General features: G+C 43.3%; 1 protein-coding gene across 2 annotated transcripts in view; it reads right to left on the bottom strand.

Annotated features, from left to right (window-relative positions):
• Positions 1–20,298, bottom strand: part of GNAL (G protein subunit alpha L) — a 616,946-nt gene that overhangs the window by 47,175 nt on the left and 549,473 nt on the right. For both annotated transcript variants that reach the window (XM_030212259.1, XM_030212268.1), the window contains exon 8: positions 16,796–16,854. In XM_030212259.1, coding sequence (XP_030068119.1) covers positions 16,796–16,854 — 59 coding nt within the window. The remainder of the gene's footprint in view (positions 1–16,795; positions 16,855–20,298) is intronic.

Below are 20,298 nucleotides of genomic sequence, written 5' to 3'. Positions count from 1 at the left end.
GCTGTTTAATACTGAACTCTGGCTAGTTTTCATAAGAACACAGAGAGCAGTGTGATCTTCCCTTCAGTGCCTCTTTGTGTTGGCAACAGGAGTGACTGGGCTAGTTCCAACTGAGAAAAACCTCTGGGGGGGGGGGGGGGGCTTGATTATGGTGACCATATTTTTTGGGGGGGGGGGGGGGGGGGGGGCGCAACCTGGGATTTGAACTGGTGATCGCTGGCAGATGCCTGAGTGATAGCACCCATATTGGCTATGGAGCTCAGCCCAACTGAAGGAAGGTTTTGGCACACCCTGATCCTTGAGGGTGATCCTGTTTCTGGGAGGGGGAGGAACATTCTAAAATACTGTGTGTTATATATACTTTACTAAGGATTCCACGGGTCTAATGAGAAATAAAAGGAAGGAAGGGGAGGGAAGTCAAACTAATTCAGAATGACTAAAACCTATGACACAGCGGAGAAGGAGGAGACTCTTGAAAGGGGAGAGACAGGGCTCATAAACTATAAGATTTGGATAACCAGACCACAAACTCCAGTGATGAGAAGGCATAGCACCTCCTGCAGGCTCCTCCACAATTATAGTTCATGCTCGCCACAGTGCTCCACTACCCACTAGGCATGATGACACATTTCCCAAAAATCCATACAAAGAATACTGTTCTTTTTCGGACTGAGCATTGGTTTTCTGTTGCCTACAAGATTACCTACAAGACTAATCATCATCTATCAATTCTTCAATGCTGGCTTACCCCTTGTTCAGATTACTAATTCCATTTCATCCACAAAGAGTGCTTTGATCTTCTCGACACAATCTTTTGACTATTCCTTCTCACCATCAGATACACCTTTACTGTCCAATATACCTTTGCTTTGGTGGGCAGACCCCTACCCCTTGCAATGCTCTTCCTTTTGATATATGTACTGAATCCTCTTTTAAGACATTTAAGGCTTCTCTTAAAGCCTATTTCTTTGCTCAAGCATTTTCCCCTGAGTAGCTTTAGCCTCTGTGTCTTCCCACAACTTTCCAACTTCACTGCCCCTCTTGTATTCCCATGTATTAGATTTAATAATGAATTGTAATTTTAGGCCTTTTCTCCTCTCCCATTGTTGCCCATTAGTCCAAATTTTGTGGGTTTTGGTTTAATACTGTTTTCCCTTATGTCTTGTTATAATAGTCCTCATTTTTGTGTGTGCATATGTATTATTTGATGGTATTCCTAATTCTTATGTTAACTACTTAGTTGTCTTGTACTGCGGTATATCAAATAAACTTGAAGTTAAATGCAAAGAAATGAAGAGTGATGCACTTGAGGTACAGAAATCTAAAGATGTACGAGATGGGGGCGAGAGGCTGATAAGCATAGTTTAGGAAGGCGGTGAAATAATGTGGCAATGTGGTGGCCATAGCCAGAAGGGTGCTAGGCTGCACAGAGAGAGGCATAACTAGCAAAAGGTTGTTGGCTGTTGGTGAGGCCCCACTTGTTGTACTGTGTTCTGTGTTGGAGGCCATATCTACCTAAGGACATAAAACGATGAAGCAGTTCAGAGAAAGGCAACAAAAATGATATGGGGCTTGTGTCAAAAGGCACAGACTTAATGACCCGAATATGCATTCCCTACAGGAAAGGAAGGATACAAGGAGATAAAGATACAGACTTTTAAATACTTGAAATGTATTAATATAGTAACAAATCTTTTCCAGAGATGGGAAAGCAGTAGAACTAGAGGATATAAACTGAGTTTGAAGGTGGCAGACTCAGCAGTAACGTCAGAAAGTCCTTTTTAATGAAGAGTGTGGTGGATGCTTGTAAACCCACCCCCCTCCTCCAGTGGAGATTGTAGAGACAAAAACAATATACAGAATTCAAAAATGCACGAGATAAACACAGAGGGCCCCTATATAGCAAGAGGTTGGAATCAAAACAAAACTTAGAGTGCTTAGGTGGCAGCTCCAGTAGTTGGGAAGTAAGGCCAATGTCAGGCAGACTTCTATGGTCTGTGTCCTGAAAAGACAAATCAGGATCAAGTATGTGTATTTTGTATCACATTCCTGTGAGAGCGGGTGCTGTGTACCTCAATGGGAGATGGGGAAAACCTCTTAAGGTTAAAATTAGCAAATAAAATGTCGATAGTGAGCAACATTGTTGGATTGTGGGTTTAAATCAAGAATTGACAATGAATGTGACTATGCTGTGGACAAAATCCAAAACCACTCTTAAGGCACCATACAAAACTGCCTTTATGTAGGTGGCACAGTGATCAAGTTTCAAGTTTAAGTTTATTTCAGAATTTAATATCCCACCCATCAAAAAGTATGTCTAGGCGGCTTACAATTTTTAAATTATAGAGAAGAAAGAAAAGTAGTAAAGTATGGGAAAGTAGGGATGGGACAGAACTACAATTTTCAATAGGATAGAAGAGAGAAGGATAGGAAAGGAGGGCTGTATCTGGTCCGTTGGGTCCAACATGCTCCATCTCAATGTGTTCCACTGCCCAAATGAGGAGAGTGCATCACAAAAAAAGAAATGTTTTGAGGTCATTTTTAAAGTTAATGAATTATCGACTGCCCTGTTTATGAAGTCAGTGTTTTCAAAATGAAATAGTCTGCACAGAGTGGCAGTGCATCTCTGGCCCTTTTGGGCAGAGTGGATGGACCATGCAGTTCTTTATTTGCTGTCATTTACTATGTTACTATGACAGCAAATAAAGGGAAAGGGGAAAGAGAATGGGACTTGAAATACCGCCTTTCTGTGGTTTTTGCAACTACATTCAAAGTGGTTTACCTAAGACCTGAATGGTCCATCCAGTCTGCCCAACAGTCACTCATTATCGAATCATGATTAAACCAACAATGAATGCCATATAAAATACTTGATCATGGTTTTTCTTTGGCATTTCTGGGACATAGAAGTCCCCAGTTACTCTCCTTGCATTCCAACTACTGGAGTTGCTGTCAAAATCCACTCCAGCCTATCCAAATTCATCTTGTCATTTGCGGGTCACAGACTGTAAAAGGTCTGCTCAGCATTATCCTTGTGTTCTAGCTACTGAAGTTGCTGTCAAAACCCTTTCTAGCCCATCCTAAACCAGATTGCCATATAAGAGACACAGACCTTACAAGTCTGCCCGGCACCGGCCTTAGTTCAACACAGCTGGAGTTGCCATCTAAGTGCCACTCGACATAACCACACACATGCAGCCATTTAAGGGTTTTTTAAAAAATACCATCCATTTTTATAGATCCTCTGTTTTCATCCCACTCCTTTTTGAATTCGGTCACTGTTTTTGTCTCCACCACCTCCCCTGGGAGGGCATTTCAGACACTGACCAGCTTCTCTGTGAAAAAGAATTTCCTGACGTTACTCCTAAGTCTACCACCCTGCAACCTCAATTCATGTCCTCTAGTTTTCCTGTTTCCCTTCTCTGGAAAATATTTGTTTCTATATTAACTAGTAAAACATGCCCGTTTCAGGCGCAAATGAAACGGGCACTAGCAAGGTTTTCCTCCCGAACCCCCCTCCCTGCTCACTCCTTCGGCGTTGTGAAGGCACTGGCCGCCATTGTTGCGGTCCTCGACGCATGCCAATGCCACCTTCAATGTGCTGTCGTTGGTTATGAAGCCACTGACGCCATTGCTCCGTCCTCAACGTCATCACGTTTGACGCGAGGGCGGGGCCCCAACACAGTGATTTCGGTGGCTTCACCACCACGAACCCTTCGAACCGGAAGGAAGTGCCTGGAGGAACTGACAGTGACGTCAGTGTCCTCAGAACGTTGAGGGTGAGTTTTATTTGGATATTTGCCAAGTATTTAAACATCTGTATCATATCCCCTGTTCCTTCTTTTCTCTACAGTATACATATTCAGGTCTTCCAGTCTCATCTCATATGTCTTTTGGCACAAGCCCCATACCATTTTTGTCACCTTCCTTTGGACCGCTTCAAGTCTTTTTACATCCTTAGCAAGATACAGCCTCCAGAACTGAACACAATACTACAGGTGGGACCTCACCAACAACTTGTACAGGGGCATCGATACCTCCTTTCTTCTGATGGTTATGCCTCTTTCTGTGCAGCCTAGCATCCTTCTGGCTACAGCTACCGCCTTGTCACATTGTTCTGTCACCTTCAGATCCTTGGACACCATACCCCAATGTCCCTCTCCCTGTCTGTGCATATCAACCTCTCACTTCCTAGGACATATGGCTCCCTTGGATTTCTACTCCCCAAATGCAACACTTTGCACTTCTTTGCATTAAATTTTAACTGTGAAACAGTAGACCAGTCTAACTTTTTCAGATTCTTTTTCATGTTTTCTGGGGTATCCACTCTATTACAAATCTTTGTTTCATCCGCAAAAAGGCAAATCTTATATTTTAATCGTTTGGCAATGTCGCTCACAAATATACTAAACAGAATTGGCCCCAGCACTGATACTTGAGGGACTCCACTACTCATCTTTTCTTCCTGTGAGTGAATTCCATTGATACCCTCTGGTGTCTGTCAGCCAGTTTCTAATCCAGTTCACCATTTTGGGTCCTGACTTCAGCCTGTGAAGTTTACTGAAGAGCCTCCTATGAGGAACCATGTCAAAGGCTTTGCTGAAATCCAAGTAGATTACATCTAGCGCACATCCCCGATTCAGTTCTCTGGTCACCCAGTCAAAGAATTCAATCAAATTTGTTTGGCACGATTTACCTTTGGAAAAACCATGTTGCCTTGGATCATGCAACCCACTGGATTCCAGGAAATTCACTATCCTTTCTTTCAGCAATGCTTCCATTACTTTTAAAATAATCCAAGAGAGGCTTACTGGCCTGTAGTTTCCCGCTTCTTCTCTGTCACCACTTTGCCAGTTTTGTGAAGAGGGACCACATCCGCTCTTCTCCAATCCCACGGAACCTCTCCTGTCTCCAAGGATTTATTAAACAAATATTTAAGAGGACCCATCAGAACCTCTCTGAGCTCCCTCAATATCCTGGGATGGATCCAATCTGGTCCCATGGCCTTGTATGCCTTCAATTTTTCAAGTTGTTTATAAACCTTCTCAGTTGAATTTTTTTTGTTTCTTGATGGTAAATGGTCTGTCAGGTCTCAAATCTCCAGCACTTAAAACACAAACAAAATAAATTTATCAGGTCAAGAGTGAAAGAATTAGAAAGAAGAGGGAGAATGGCAGGGGGGGAGGAATTTCGAGTAGCAAAAACCTGCCATACGTATCTGTGTTTTTATGGTCAGCTCTATGGAAAACACAGTAATGCTATTAATTTCGATTGTAGGTTTATGGACTGAGTATGGGGAGCACAGGAGGTAACAATAAACCTTTCAAATTCTAAAACCAACACTGGGATTGTAACTTGTGCAGCTTCGTAATTGGGGAGGGGGGGGGGTCATATAATGACAGCCTGTCTTTTTTATTTGTAATTTTGTAATACATCAAAAAAATTAAGAAAAAAGCTTGATCGCAAAACTCACAAAACAAAAACTTGCAAAAAAGATATCCCCAGAAAACATCTTTGCAACTATAGAGAGGTGACACATAAGAAACAAAGCCTTAGGGAGATGGAATAATAAAGAAATTATTATCAGAATTGGATCAATAAGGAGAGGAGGGAAGAAGCTCATGCAGAGGAGGAGTAACATTGGAGGCAAGTCTTGCTGCGTTGACTGCTTATTTCATCAGCTCCCGGCCCTGCTGACATCATCTAGTCAGGACCTGTTTGAGGATTTAACCCGTGGCTTCCTGTGGCGAGATTGCAGGGCGTGGCCAAAGGGGCATGCCTTACCTCTTTGGAGCCCTGAAGGACCTGTAGACTCTGTCCTGGAACTTCTCTTCTTTGGAGGTACCTTTTGTTTTTGCTTTTATTATGGGGAAAGGAAAGCCAAGGTTAAGCACCTGGAAGGGGAAACCTCTACTCCAGGTCCGATAGAAAAGCACTTAGTCCCTCTTCATAAAGAAGTTTCTCCTCCATCTTTGATCATCAGCCTGGACTTGGGTGCCTCACTTAGCTCAGGGGAAAGGCAATCCCCGCAGCCACCTATTCCTTCCCATCTTTTGCCCATCAGGGGTTTCCCTCAAGAAGGTTTTTCCCCAGGTGGGATAGATGAAGTATGGTCTCAGTCTAAACTATAACCTTCTCCATTTGGTGTTCATTTGGAATCAGTGGAAATTCCTAAAGAAACTTCAGCAGAGGATGTTGAGGTTTCCCAAGTAACTTTATTAGATTTATGGAAAGTGGTTAAGAGGACTGAGTCCATGCTTAGAAGTCCAGTACAACAACTCTGTTGTTTTTCTCAACAAGTGATCTCAAAGTTTTAGGGCTTGGAATCCAATGTTTTACAGTTAAATAATTCCCTAATCTCAAGTTGGATCTCTATAGCAAGCAGGAGCCTCTGGACTTAAGGATAGTCTTATATTTACATCGCCAAATTGAGAGATTGGAAGATCAATTTTTGAGACTTGAATTTTCCTGTTTGTCCATTGCTATCTGAAGAGAACTTGCTTAGAAAATATTTCAAAGAGGTTCTATTGTTGCCTAATGCTGATATAATAAGTCTTGTAAAATGTTATTATTTGCCTAAGAAAGTTCTGAAGCAGGGTCAGGATGAATTGGCATCCGATATATTGTCTTTAAAAAAATAATCTTACTGATAACTGCCTTCTCAAGATGACACTTCAGAGAGGGCCACGTTCCTGATTTCCCTGATTTCAGAGCTGGATAAGGCTATAATTATGAAGAATTACTTTAGGAAGAATGATTTTCTTTACTATGGAGGGAAAAACACAGATGTTTCTAGGTCCACCCAGTTAAGGTGGAAACAATTTCTTCAGTTAAAATCTAGAACTTTAGCCCTAGGGGCTACTTTTTTCTTGAAATTTCCCTCTAAGTTTTTGATTAGCTTGTATTGATTACATCTTCTTTGAACCAGATCAGCCAGAAAGACTGCTGTTAGATAGGGAAGCTAGGCAACCATCTTCAGTGGCTTATTTTTTGTTATTGCAATAGGTAAATCTCCAGATAGGTAGGGATGCACAGGGCCGCCGAGAGGGGGGGACAGGGGGGACAAAAGTCCCGGGGCCCGGGCCTCCAGGGGGGCCCGGCGCCGCTGCCTGGCCCGCCCTCTGTCACTCCCAAAACTAACTTAAGCCTCCTTTCACTTCGCAGCAAGCAGCAGCAGGTCAGGCCACTCCTTTCTTCCATGTACCGCCCTCGCCTGATGTAACGTCCGCGAGGGCGGGGCACAGAAGGAAGGAGGAGAGGTCTGCCCAGCCGCTGCTTGCTGCGAAGTGAAAGGAGGCTTAAAGTTAGTTCTGAGGGCCCGGCCTGATAGCGGGTGGAGGGGGTCCCGGTGACCTAACGTGGGTTGGCGGCGGGGGGGGGGGGGGGGGGGCTCGGCGACCTTGGGTGGGTGGGGCCCGGCGATCTCGGGTGGGCAGTGACCTCGGGTGGGGGGGGGGGGGGGGGGGGGCGGCCTTGTCCCAGGCCCGGCTCCGGCTCTCGGTGGCCCTGGGGATGCATTTGTTATTATTCTCTTGATTTCTTTTAGTTTAATTATATGATGTAACTGTTCTTCTTCTTCTTTCTCCCATGATGAGGGCTATTGGTCGCTTGTAAAAAAAACAAACAATAAAGAATAGGATCAATAACTTAAATATCAAATGACCAGATACAATCTTAAGTGCTGGAGACCTGAGGCCTGACAGACCATTTACCATCAAGAAAAATCATAACTGAGAAGATAAAACAAAACACTATTTTCCATCAAAATAATACATTTACAAGGAAACCTTAACATAAATTGTGGTGCTCCCAGCAAGCAGGAATTTCTTCCTCCTTTCCTGGGTTTGTCTACAAACGTCTGGAAAAATCTAAATAGTCTCTCCTATAAAAGATGGGTCCTGACAACAGAAACATTATACAGACCTTATCTTATTAGAAAACAACAACGAAAAAAAGACCTAACAGAATAGATCTCAAAGATCACTTCTCCCAACTTCTTCAACATTCCAATCAGATCAAGATTGTCAGAAGATAAATCATCCACAGATAATCTAATTAGGAGCCATTTCACCCTTTCCCTTCTCATAGACAGATAGTAAATCTTTTGCACTGATGGAAAAGCTGAGTCTGGATATATCAGGATTCCTTCAAAAATATTAAAAAAACAACTCTCAAGACGATATCATCATCTGTGGAAAATTCAGTAATCTCAAATTCAAATTTCTCAAATTATCATCCAAGTTTTCCAGCTTCTTATACCACCATTTTTAGTTTAATTTAGTGAGATTTGATATACCGCCCTTCCAAACACATCAGAGCGGTGAACAATTGAAAAAATCAAAAATCATGGACATCAGAAAGGAGATATAAAATCTTAAAAGGGAAAGAGAAAAGAGAATGAGATAGATTAAAATTGGAGGCTGCAATTCCAACGTCAGGTTCCACCTGTGCTAGTGAAGGGAAAGGTCACCTGAAATAAGTGGGCTTTTAGTAAGGCCTTAAAATGAGAGGGGGCCTGCTTGGAACGAAGAGGGAGGGGAAGAGCATTCCAGAGGGAAAGGATCAGGCAGAAGAAAGCAGAGCGGCAGGCAGATACCAAACGTGAGAGGGGAACAGAAAGCCGGGAAGGAATATAAGGAGAAATCAAGGAGTTACGATAGGAGGGAATACCAGAATGAAGAGCCTCGAAAGTCAACAAAAATACCTTAAATTGAACCCTAAAGAAAATAGGAAGCCAGTGATGATGTGCGAGAAGAAAAGCGACACGTTCAAAGTAGTGAGCATGACTAAGGAGGCGAACTGCAGTGTTTTGAACCGTCTGGAACCGGCATAGGGAATTTAGGGAGACCAGCCAAAACACTGTTGCAGTAATCAAGTCAGGAAAAAACTAGGGAGGAGAGGAGCATAGCACAAGAATTATCATCCAAGAAACCTCTGATAGCATGGATCTTACAAAGGAAGAATAAACAAGTCTAAACAGTGGCAGAGATACGGGGGATGTAGGTAAGTTGAGGGTCAAAGAGAATTCCCAGATATTTTAAAGAGATAACCAGAGTGAGAGGAGTTCCAGCAAGAGAAGAAGCAAGGGTAGGGGAAGCTGAGCCAGTGACCCACACTGCAACAGACTTAGAAGAATTCAAAACTAGGTGGTTGGCAGACAACCAATCTGAGACAGCATCCAAGCAAGCCTGTAATAAAGCTGGTGTACTGCCTTGATTTGAATTGAGCCACTAGTGAGTTCTTTAATTTTATGTGACTACGTAGCCATATGTTCTTCAACAATGACCAACGCAATGCCCACACAGACCAAAATGCAGCCCAGCATTATTTCAGTTGGTTTTACTAGAGGCTGTAGATTGAACTCCTGGTGCTTCCTGAGCATACAGTGACACTGCTAACAGTTGTTCCAGGAAGGTATCTAGCTGAAGCCAGTGTGTGGAAGAGCCAATAGGGAAGCTCATTCCCATGACATCCTGGCTAGAGAGCTCACCACTGTGTCACAGAGCATTGACTTGCCAGTCCTTTCTTGCAATCCTAGAGGAACCTCTAGTCCAATAGGGCTTAGTGAAACATTACTTCCTTGGCAGGAGGCCTTCCCTGTCTTCTGCACAGCAGGTACGCCCACACAAGGGAAGGCATGGGTAAAGCTTTTCAGGCTTGTTTGCTGGGTCCCAAAATTGGGTTGAGATGGGGGCGGGGGGGGGGGGGGGGGGGCATACACAACCTTTACATTTGGGCATAAAGTAACAGAAGAAGCAAAACAAAAAAGGCACCAATTCACCCAACAAATAAGGACAGCTCCAACTGTACTTCCTATTCAAATGCCATCTTGGTCTCCCATGACAGCTTGTCTTCAGTTTTGAATGACTGCTCCATACAGTGGCCTACAAATCCCAGTCTCCCAAGCACAGCAACACTAGACTAGACAACCCCACAGAAAATGTGCATTATTCACATCCTCACAATGGCCTCTCTTTGCCTGGCAACATTTTCTTCACCCTTACCCAACTGAACAACATTAGAAGCCAATGGAGCTACACCTGGGACAGAAACTCATAATTATACCCTTCCTCCCTCCCCCAACTTATCAGTAGGTGCTCCAGCACAGAGCTGTTTATTTTTGAGGCAGCAGCAGCTTCAGCACAGCACCTTCCTGCCCAGCAATACAAAGTTGTTTACCTGTAATAGCTAATCTTCTATAGACTGCAGGCTAATCAAGCACACAAGTCGGTGATATAATCTGATGTCACCAGAAGGAAGCAGCTCTCCAAGAGCTCAGAACTAAAGTTCTGAATGTGTGAGGCTCTTCCCACGTGCAGCAGTCTGCTCAATTTATAGCTCAGAATCAATTATCAGGAAGGCAGGTGGCAATTTGTCTCCGATTAATCTTGCTGTCTACATAGAACACCTGTTATGGATAAGTAACTTTGTTTTTTCTGTAGACAAGCAGCATTGGATCACACACAAATCTGGGCAACTCCCAAGCTCAGGGTTGCTCGCTCTGTGCATGAAAGAATGTTTCACTATTGACGAGTAACCCACTTACAAGCATATTATGTGAGAGCTGATTAGCTTATATGGACAGATAGTGCCTTCAGTTGAGCCGCATTGAACAATGTCTGATTGAGGACTGGTCTGGTCAGAAGTGTAACTAAGAATATGGAACAAGGACCAGGTAGCTGCATAGCAGATGCTTTCTAGTGATGCAGACTTCAAGAGAGAGGAATGGTAGTGGCAGCGACTAGCTTGATCTCAGCAACCCAATTAGGCAGTGCACACATTGCTGCAGTAGTGCCAAGTCTATCGAAATCAAAGATGAACAGTTGTGTGATTTCTTGAGGGACTCTGCCCTTTTCAGGTAATAAACAAAACCTTGTTTACACTCCATAGTGTGAAGAATGTTTTTGAATGTGTTGATGAGAGGTTTGGGGTAGAAGGTAAGCAACAGTATCTCTTCACTGATATGGAAGAGCATGACTATTATTAGAAGCTTTTTTTCTGGATCTGTAAGATTACCCTATCATGACAGAACTGACTGTAAGGCTTTTGTGTGACCAAGGCCTAAAGTCCACTGATCCTTCTAGCCAAAGTAACTACTATTAGGAAAACTATTTTCTATATACAATACTTCAGCAATTTCATTGGCTTAAAAGTTGTTCCATGATAGAAGAAAGCACAAAAATCTCATTGGGAAAAACCTTGTCATGGCTCTGGCTGTGACTGGTGCACAGATTCACCTCCCGATGCCTGGCTGGTCCCGTGCTGGTTCTTCCGGGTGGTACAGCACTGGCAGCTCTAAAGGGACTGTGGTGCGAATCCTGGAGGGTATGCTGGGAGTGTCGCACTGGGCCTGGGCGTATTTAAGGAGGGCCCAGGCCCTTCGCAACAAGGTTGTCTGCTTTGTCGTGAGCTTCAGCCATGGTCCTGGTCCATCCTAGTTCCTGTTCCAGCCCTGCCATATGTCCTGACCTTGCCTTGGACCTAGCTCCAGCCCTGCCTTGTCTCTGAGTTCCTGCCAAGCTCCAGCCCTGCCTTATCTCCGCATTCCTGCCAAACTCCAGCCCTGCCTTGTAACCAAACTTTGCCCTGTCGTGGATCCAACCAGTCTTGCCTTGCCTTGGACTTCTGCTCTTGTCCCGACTAGCCTGGTCTTGCCTAGACCTTGTCTTTTTCCAGTTGAGTGCTGGGAAATTTTTAACAACAGTCTCTCTCTCTGGATGAATTCAGAACTGCAATTTATTTGAGGTGGGGAAGGGGAGCACATTCCTCTCTCCCTCTCCCCCCTGCCACATGGGCACGCTAGGCATACCTTTGCTGGCAGGGATGCCGAGCTGCACCAGCCAAATAAATGGACTGCTGCCACTCCCCACTGCTCGTTTCCGGCTCTGAGCAGCATGCCGGGACTTCTCATGAATATTCGGTACAGCACTAGTGGGTACTGCTTCTTTGGGCAATCTTAAAAGTATTTTTCATTTGAAAACTATTTTAAAGACTACAGCTAACAAGCACCCACTGAAGGCTGGCAAAAAGCACAATTAAGTATCATAAATACTGAACTTCAACAAGCCTTCTAATCCCCTAAACCTCTTGCAGTCTTTTAAGCACAAATCATGCAGTACATCACATGATTCAAGTGATACACACATTTCAAAAGTAAACAACAAATTCTACAGAGTACATCCAAAATTTTTATTTTCTAATTTCCATCTTCCAAAATTTCAGACAGCAGATATACAGATCAGCAGGATCCAAAGCACACCAAAACAAGTAAAATCAGAAACAACACAATTTATACCTAACTGTTCAACCACCCTTAGGATTCACCTTTGGGCTTAAAAAGCAAAACCATGTGCATGCAAGGTCTGGATAAACAATCAAAGTTTAAAGCAATTGCCCGTAATATGTAATACGTAGTGTAGCAATAATGAAACAATGATGGAATATTCACATAGCAGGCAGCCTGAGCCAACAGATTTATTTTCCACTGAACATAATTAACTTTGTATGAACTTGGTGGCTAATAGTGTGCTGAACTGGACAATGTTGACACGTTTAGACTGACTCTGGACAGAACTTCTCCATGAAGGAAGCCCTTCACTCATTATTCAATACCTCTCTGTGAAATAGTAGTAATAAAAAAAGGAAAGTGCATTTTTATAATATACCACTGCAATCCACAAAACAAAAGGAGCAAGTTTCCACATGACACCTTTTTCTTTTGATGTAGGCACAGGACAAAAAAAGATTTTAAATGCTCCCAGGTTTCAACCTAGTTCCTGTTTAATGTGGGATCCTAAATACCAGACAACGAAACCTATACTAGAAATAGACAAAATGAACTTTCAATACTTGACTACATCACCTACTCTGTCAATTACTGAACCTGCAAATAGGTGGGAAAATGTGGGATACAAATGCAACAAATAAATAAATAAATATAAAAATGTCATAAATAAATAGATAGAAACTCTGATGTTGAGCACCTGATTTTCATAACATGATGTCAATTTTAGTGGCCCTTTTAGCAGGAGAAAAAAAATCTCTGCATGAATATAACAGTGCGAGGGTGCCCCTATAACCAGCTTTTTCAAATGATACACTGATTATGATTTATAACAAATTACTACTCTACCTATGAAAAGTTATTCTGTTTAAGGCACTGCCTTAAAAAATTAATTGTGGCAAAAAGAAGAGGTACTGCATCAGGTGGGGGAGGGGGCGGTGGGTTTTTTCACAGGCAATTTCACAGCTGGGTCTCCAGAAGAAGCCATTTGCGAAATGGGTCCCAGTCAGGACCTTAAACAATTTTTAAAAAAGGGAGGAACACACATGTTGCGTAGCGAGTGTAAAGATCCTCCCCGCCTGAAGATCGGATCCTCCCCAAAATTGGATTATAAGCTGAGATGTTTATAGTACTGTGAAGTTTTCACGCAGTGATGAGTAACACTGCAGTATGCCCAAAGTGTGTTTTTTAGTATGATACACTGTGTTTGTTTAGTGGATATTATTGAAGAGATCTGAAATTTTGACATTTTTGAACATTTTTTTTGACATTATTAAAGTTATTAAGAAGTATGTGGAGGTTTTATAGACCTCTGATTACCGTTTGACCAATTACAGTGTTAAGTGGCTACACTTAAAATTTATGATCAGTATTACCTGTAATGGTCTTTATGAGGTCTTTTCCTCTATGTTTTTGAACATTGTTAAGAGAGTTTCCTGTATTTTCCTAAAATTCACCATTATTCTTTTTAGATTTTCAGTGTTTCTTATATGGTGAAATTGATCTAATTCTTTTTTGTTGTTGTGACTGGTGTCTCAAGTCTTGTCAACAAGTCTATTTGAATAGTTTCCTAGTATTGAAAGATGGATTAGAAAACCTGTAGATTTAGCAACCACTCATGAAGCCAAAGGGCTCTGTTAAGTTGGTCTGCCAGGTAGTTTTGCTTTCCAAGATGTAAGTGGCTTGGATAGACACCAAATTCCTATATTCATACTGCTTCTTCCCATAGTCAAAGGGATCGAGGGCCCTGTTTACTAAGGCACATTAGCATTTTTAACAAACCTACAATTAGCGTGCGCACTAACCGTGTAGGCACCTATAGGGATACTATAGGCACATACACGGTTAACGCTCATACATGGTTAATGTGGCATTAGTAAACAGGGCTCCATGTTTGTTGATATAAAACATTGCCTCTCGTTTTGATTAGAACCTAATGACTGCAAAGAAAGTGAACAAATAAACAGAATAAACTATTACTCAGTTTTAGGTGATTGATGTAGAAAAGCCATTCAGCTGTTGTCCAGATATCCTGTGTATGTCAAAGGCCGTGGTGGGCTCCCCACCCTATGAATGAAGAATCTGCAGTGAGCACACAATGATGCTGCTGAGGCATAAAGAGAAAACATTGGCTGAGATGTTTTCATTCAATTACAAATTTATGTCCCATTGTGGTCTCCTCTTCTTGAGATGAGTGAAAGGAACTACAAAGGGTTGTGGATGCCACGTGAGCCTGCATTTCTAAGTAGTGCTGGCTGTCATTGAAGTGGACCTTCAAATAATTTAAACAAACTGGACAAGTTACTATAGTCTGTTTGGAGGAAATGACGCTACCTTTCTAGTTGGACACTGAAGTGTAAAGCTCCGGGATGGAGAAGTAGAATAGTGTTGTAATTACCCATCCAGTGAATCCCCTGAAGCATTTCTGGTTGTGTAAATGCCTGAGAAAGTGGACAGCAGAAGTAGATGTTAATCACGTGGCAGAAACCAGTAGATTTAATTAGCTTCAATTTCAGGAGCAGCAACAGACAGTGTTGAAAACCAAAATGGTGGCTGCAACTCAGTCACGCTTGGTGAAGAGCAGGCTTGAAGAGGAGGAAGCATGTGGCCAGTGAGGAGTGAAGGCTCCACTCCAGAGTGGATTTTCATTCCTGGTTCACTGACCTGATAGTAGAGATGTGATCAGATTTGAAGGACTCTGGCAATTGTGGAGGAGGTAGAACAACACTTGAGGAACAAGAGTTGGGAGCAATTCAGGCAAAACTGAAGGAGCTAGAAAGTGCGGAGAGGCTCCTGAGAGATAAGCAGAAGGAGATGGAGAACTGAATGCACTGCAATGACTTGTACATCAAGGGTGTCCCTGAAACCAAGGCTTACAAGGATAGCAAAGGTGACCACCCTGCCAAGGAAATAACCATGAAACAAGACACAGATCAATGGGATTTGACCAAGTTGAGAGGTAACTTTCAAGGGACATAGTCATATGTAGTTAAAGAACAGATAGCCTCAGGAATGTGAGCCCTAAAGACTTTTGAATGGGATAGTAATAGTGGCAGTTTACACAGACCTGGCATCAGGAACAATGCAAAGATGCCACGAGTTCAAGAAGATAACCCTGGAACTTCAGAGTGGAGGACACAGATACAGATGGCTTTTTCAATTTGGTTTGGCATTCACAGTAAATGGTATGACCAAAATGGTGAGGGGGAAGCAGAGATTGCCCTAAGAGAAGTTGGAGTTGATGAGAGGGCAGAGCCCTCAGGAGAGAAAGACGAAGGAGCTGGCTCCCCAGATAAGTGGCAGAAGGTGACCTGAACTCACAGGTGGGCATATTAAGGCTCTGATGGAACTGAAAATTCAGAGTCTCTCTGACACCCAAAGACTTGTGTGAAGAACCTTGGCAAAGGGGTAAGGACAAATAACTAAACTGAGATAGGGGCTCTTTTAGCCCCTATATCAGTTTAGTTATGATTGCTGAAGAATGCTTGTGAGTGTGCAGGAGGATGTATGACTGAAGATGGATGGGCGACAATAAATGGGAGATGAATAAATATATGTGGGAAACTATGAATGATAAGGAGTTTGGGGACAGCAGAGGACAGAAAAGGATGTGATCTTTCATTCATCTGACTGCATGCATAAAAGGTGTAGATGATACTGGGTTAGGGGGAAGAGGAGGCAGTTGAGAGGGGTGGGTGAGTGTGAGATTGGGAAGAGAAGGTAAGAGGGATGGTTTGGAGGGAGGAATGGGACTAGGGTAAGGGAAGGGACCTGAAGATGGTAACCTTAAACATTAAATGGCTGAATTCAAGAGGGAAGAGGCAGAGATTTTTTAAGGGAGCAAAGAGATTTGCAGCAAATATTCTGTTCATTCATGAGACATACTTACATAAGACTCATGAGCGTCTCCTAGAGTCTTAGTTCTTCCTATACATATATCTAAACCAATGCCTTGACACCAAAAGAAGAAAGGGGTAGGGAAAGGTGGAAACTACCAGTTGAAAGGACCGGGGGGCAGACTGAGGCTAAGATTGATGATGTTACGATTGCATTAGTGGGGTTATGTGCACCAAATAAGAATCAGGGCCCCCTTTTTAAGGTGTTAAGGAGAAGACATTGGCGTATGGGGGGGGAAACAGACTACCATAGGTAGGGATTTCAATTTAACCCTAGATGTTCAGTCACTGCTAAAAAAAATTCCCATAAAAAATTCAACCAAAAATTTAAAAAGCTTACATAAAATATCCAATTCAATGCTGCCCCAGCATTGCATACCAGGAAAAGATTCTGGTACTGAAGATCGCAGCACAAGTGTTTCAGATTTTGCTTTTTAAAGAGCAGCTGATCACGTCTTATATTATTATTCACTCAGGCTATATTTTCTTCTTGCAAGACTATCCTTTTATTATAGGATGGCATCATTTGGATTGGTAAGAACTGTACACAGCATTAGCACATGCAAGAAAATTTAGACCTAAATTTGCTAAAGAGGTATGTTCTTTATTAACTTACCATTAAAGCACTGGATCCATTTTCTTCTTTCATCTCTCTGTCCACCCACATCGAACATGCTGTGAAAGATTAGCAGTACGTTAAAACATTTAGGTTTATCGTGGTAATCTACACTGAAAAGTAGTTTATGCAAGAAATTGAATATTTGTCTAAGGAAATAGTTATCAACAGGAAGAGGCTAATGTTCCTTGCAGAGATCAGGTCCAACTGATGGGAGCAATCCTATAACTGGCTGCCACAAATTTGGCCCCTCCATGCAGTAGTAATGTTATAATGGCATCTGGGTACCCAGATTCCACTACAGAATTCTAGCTTAAGTCGACATCTATGCACCTGTATTTTGGTGTGCCCACTTATACAATGTCAACAATAGGCGTAAATGAATGTGCCTAAAAGCAGCATTTTAGTGCGCTATGTATGTAGAAACATAAAAACATAGAAACATGACGGCAGATAAAGGCCATATGACCCACCCAGTCTGCCCATCCTCTGTAACCCCTAATTCTTCCTGTTCCTAAGCGATCCCACATGCTTATCCCATGCCTTTTTAAATTCAGGAACAGTCCACCACCTCCACCACCCTTTCTATGAAATTATACTTCCTTAGGTTACTCCTAAGCCTATTCCTTCTTAACTTTGTTGTATGCCCCCTCATTCCAGAGTTCTCCTTCATTTGAAAAAGACTCTCTTCCTGTACATAAATGCTCTTGAGATATTTAAACGTTTCTATCATTTCTTCTCTCTTCCAGCATATACATGTTGAGGTTCATGCGCCTGTCTCTATAATTTTAGCATTCAAGACCGCTTACTAATTTCATAGCCACCCTCTGGACCGACTCCATCCTGTTTATATCTTTCTGTAGGTGCGGTCTCCAGAACTGCACGCAGTACTCCAAATGGGGCCTCACTAGAGACTTATACAATGGCACTATCACCTCTTTTTTTCCCTGCTGGTCATGCCTCTCTTTATGCACCCAAGCATCCTTCTGGCTTTGACCGTCGCTTTTTCTATCTGTTTGGAAGCTTTAAGGTTATCAGACACAATCACCCCCAAGTCCCGCTCTTCCTTCACACACTGAAGCACTTCACCCCGTATACTGTACTGTTCCTGTGGATTTTTGCGACCCAAGTGCATGACTCTGCATTTTTTGGGATTAAACCTTAGTTGCCAAATATCAGTCCATTCCTCCAGCTTCACTAAGCCCTTCCTCATGTCATTCTCAACCTCCAGGGTGTCCACCCTGTTGCAGAGTTTAGTATCATCCACAAAGAGACAAACCTTACCAGACAGCCCTCCCGCAATATCGCTCACGAAGACGTTAAAAAGAGCCGGCCCTAGGACCGATCCCTGCAGTACTCCACTGACGACATCCTTTTCTTCAGAGCAAGCTCCATTTGCCATTTAGATAAACATGAACACATTTACCATGTGTATCCATCATATACACATTTACCATGTATATAATGGACACACTCATGTGCCTCCCCCTGTGCACATGCCCCTTACATTTATGTGCCAAGCAAGTGGCGTTTTAAAGTTACACAATACCACTTAGCATCCAACTAGCACTTACGCAAATAACTGTCTTGCATGTTCAGTGCTCATATTCTATAATCTACAGGTGAACTCGGCACATAAACATAGGCAATAATTTACAGAATGATGAGGTATGTGTTTACCACTACATCATATATGTGTGCATGTTTATCTACACTGTTTAATACTCCTTTTGAAGAATGTTGCTGCACTGTTTGCAGCATGTCCTTCTTCCAGTGCCGCTCTCTGTCTGACCACTAAATGGCACTGAAAGCGTGATGTTCACCACTAGGGAGCAGCTTTAGAAGCACCCTTGACTCAAGGAGAAATCCCATACAGTCACACATGACTAAGCACCTACCACTTCTTAGTCTATTCAAGGGAGCTGGTTCTCTCCAGGGTTGGTGGGGGAGGGGAGTGAGATTTCCCTTGAAGACCCTGGCATAATCAAACAACCATTCAATGACAGATATGCAGGCTTATTTTCGAAAGAGAAGGGCGCCCATCTTTCAACACAAATCGGGAGATGGGCGTCCTTCTCCCAGGGTCGCCCAAATCGGCATAATCAAAAGCTGATTTTGGGCATCTTCAACTGCTTTCCGTCGCGAGGACGACCAAAGTTCACGGGGGAGTGTCGAAGGCGCAGCGAAGGTGGGACTGGGACGTGCCTAACACATGGGCGTCCTCAACCGCTACTGGAAAAAAGAAGGGTGTCCCTGACGAGTACTTGGGCGACTTTACTTGGTCCATTTTTTCTTACGACCAAGCCTCAAAAAGGTGCCCGAACCGACCAGATGACCACCGGAGGGAATCGGGGATGACCTCCCCTTACTCCCCCAGTGGTCATTAACCCCCTCCCACCCTAAAAAGAAAAACTTGAAAAATATTTTTTGTCAGCCTCAAATATCATACCCAGCTCCCTGACAGCAGTATGCAGGTCCCTGGAGCAGTTTTAGTGAGTACTGCAGGCACTTCAGGCAGGTGGACCCAGGCCCACCCCCCCTACCTGTTACACTTGTTGTGGTAAATGTGAGCCCTTCAAAACCCACCAGAAACCCACTGTACCACATGTAGGTGCCCCCCTTCACCCCTTAGGGCTATGGTAGTGGTGTACAGTTGTGGGGAGTGGGGTTTTGGGGGGTTTGGAGGGCTCAGCACCCAAGGTAAGGGAGCTATGCACCTGGGAGCAATTTCTGAAGTCCACTGCAGTGCCCCCTAGGGTGCCCGGTTGGTGTCCTGGCATGTCAGGGGGACAAGTGCACTACGAATGCTGGCTCCTCCCACGACCAAATGGCTTGGATTTGGTCATTTCTGAGATGGGCGTCCTCGGTTTCCATTATGGCCAAAAATCAGGGACGACCATCTCTAAGGTCGACCTAAAGTTTGCGATTTGGGCGTCCCCAACCGTATTATTGAAAAGAAAGATGGACACCCATCTTGTTTTCGATAATACGGGTTTCCCCGCTCCTTCACCAGGACATCCTGCGAGGACGTTATCAGCAAAACTTGGGCGCCCCTTTCGATTATTCCCCTCCACGGGGTGCTCCTACTCACTTTACTAAAGACGAGCGGCAACCAAATATTGCTTAGTGGTAATCTTTCTGTCCTGAGATTGTAGTGCATTAATTTAACATTGTCTTACTTCGCATACTTCGTTCATCTGTTTCTGTGATCCCTTTTATCATCATCAGTCCTCTGGGTCAAGGGTTTCCCTCTCTGACAAAGTCTGTCTCTTCTATGGAATCCTTTACCAGACAGATCCTTCCAAATAGGAATTGTCTTGCACACAATACCTCCTTCAGTAGTCCAATTCCTAAATGGAGCTTCTCTCTCCTCGTCCCTTCAGATTTAAGAATTCAGTGGCTGCGCCCCTTTTTATTCGATGGAGGCTTCACCCTAGACAAACTAAATAGGCCGAAAAGCACTGCTTCTCTCATACAGCCACTTTTAATCCATCACACACTCT

Source organism: Microcaecilia unicolor, chromosome 1, assembly GCF_901765095.1.
Source record: "Microcaecilia unicolor chromosome 1, aMicUni1.1, whole genome shotgun sequence".
In the NCBI taxonomy this organism is placed as follows: Eukaryota; Metazoa; Chordata; class Amphibia; order Gymnophiona; family Siphonopidae; genus Microcaecilia; species Microcaecilia unicolor.
Note: the sequence above shows the minus strand (reverse complement) of the source record. Positions and strands in the feature narration are given on the sequence as shown.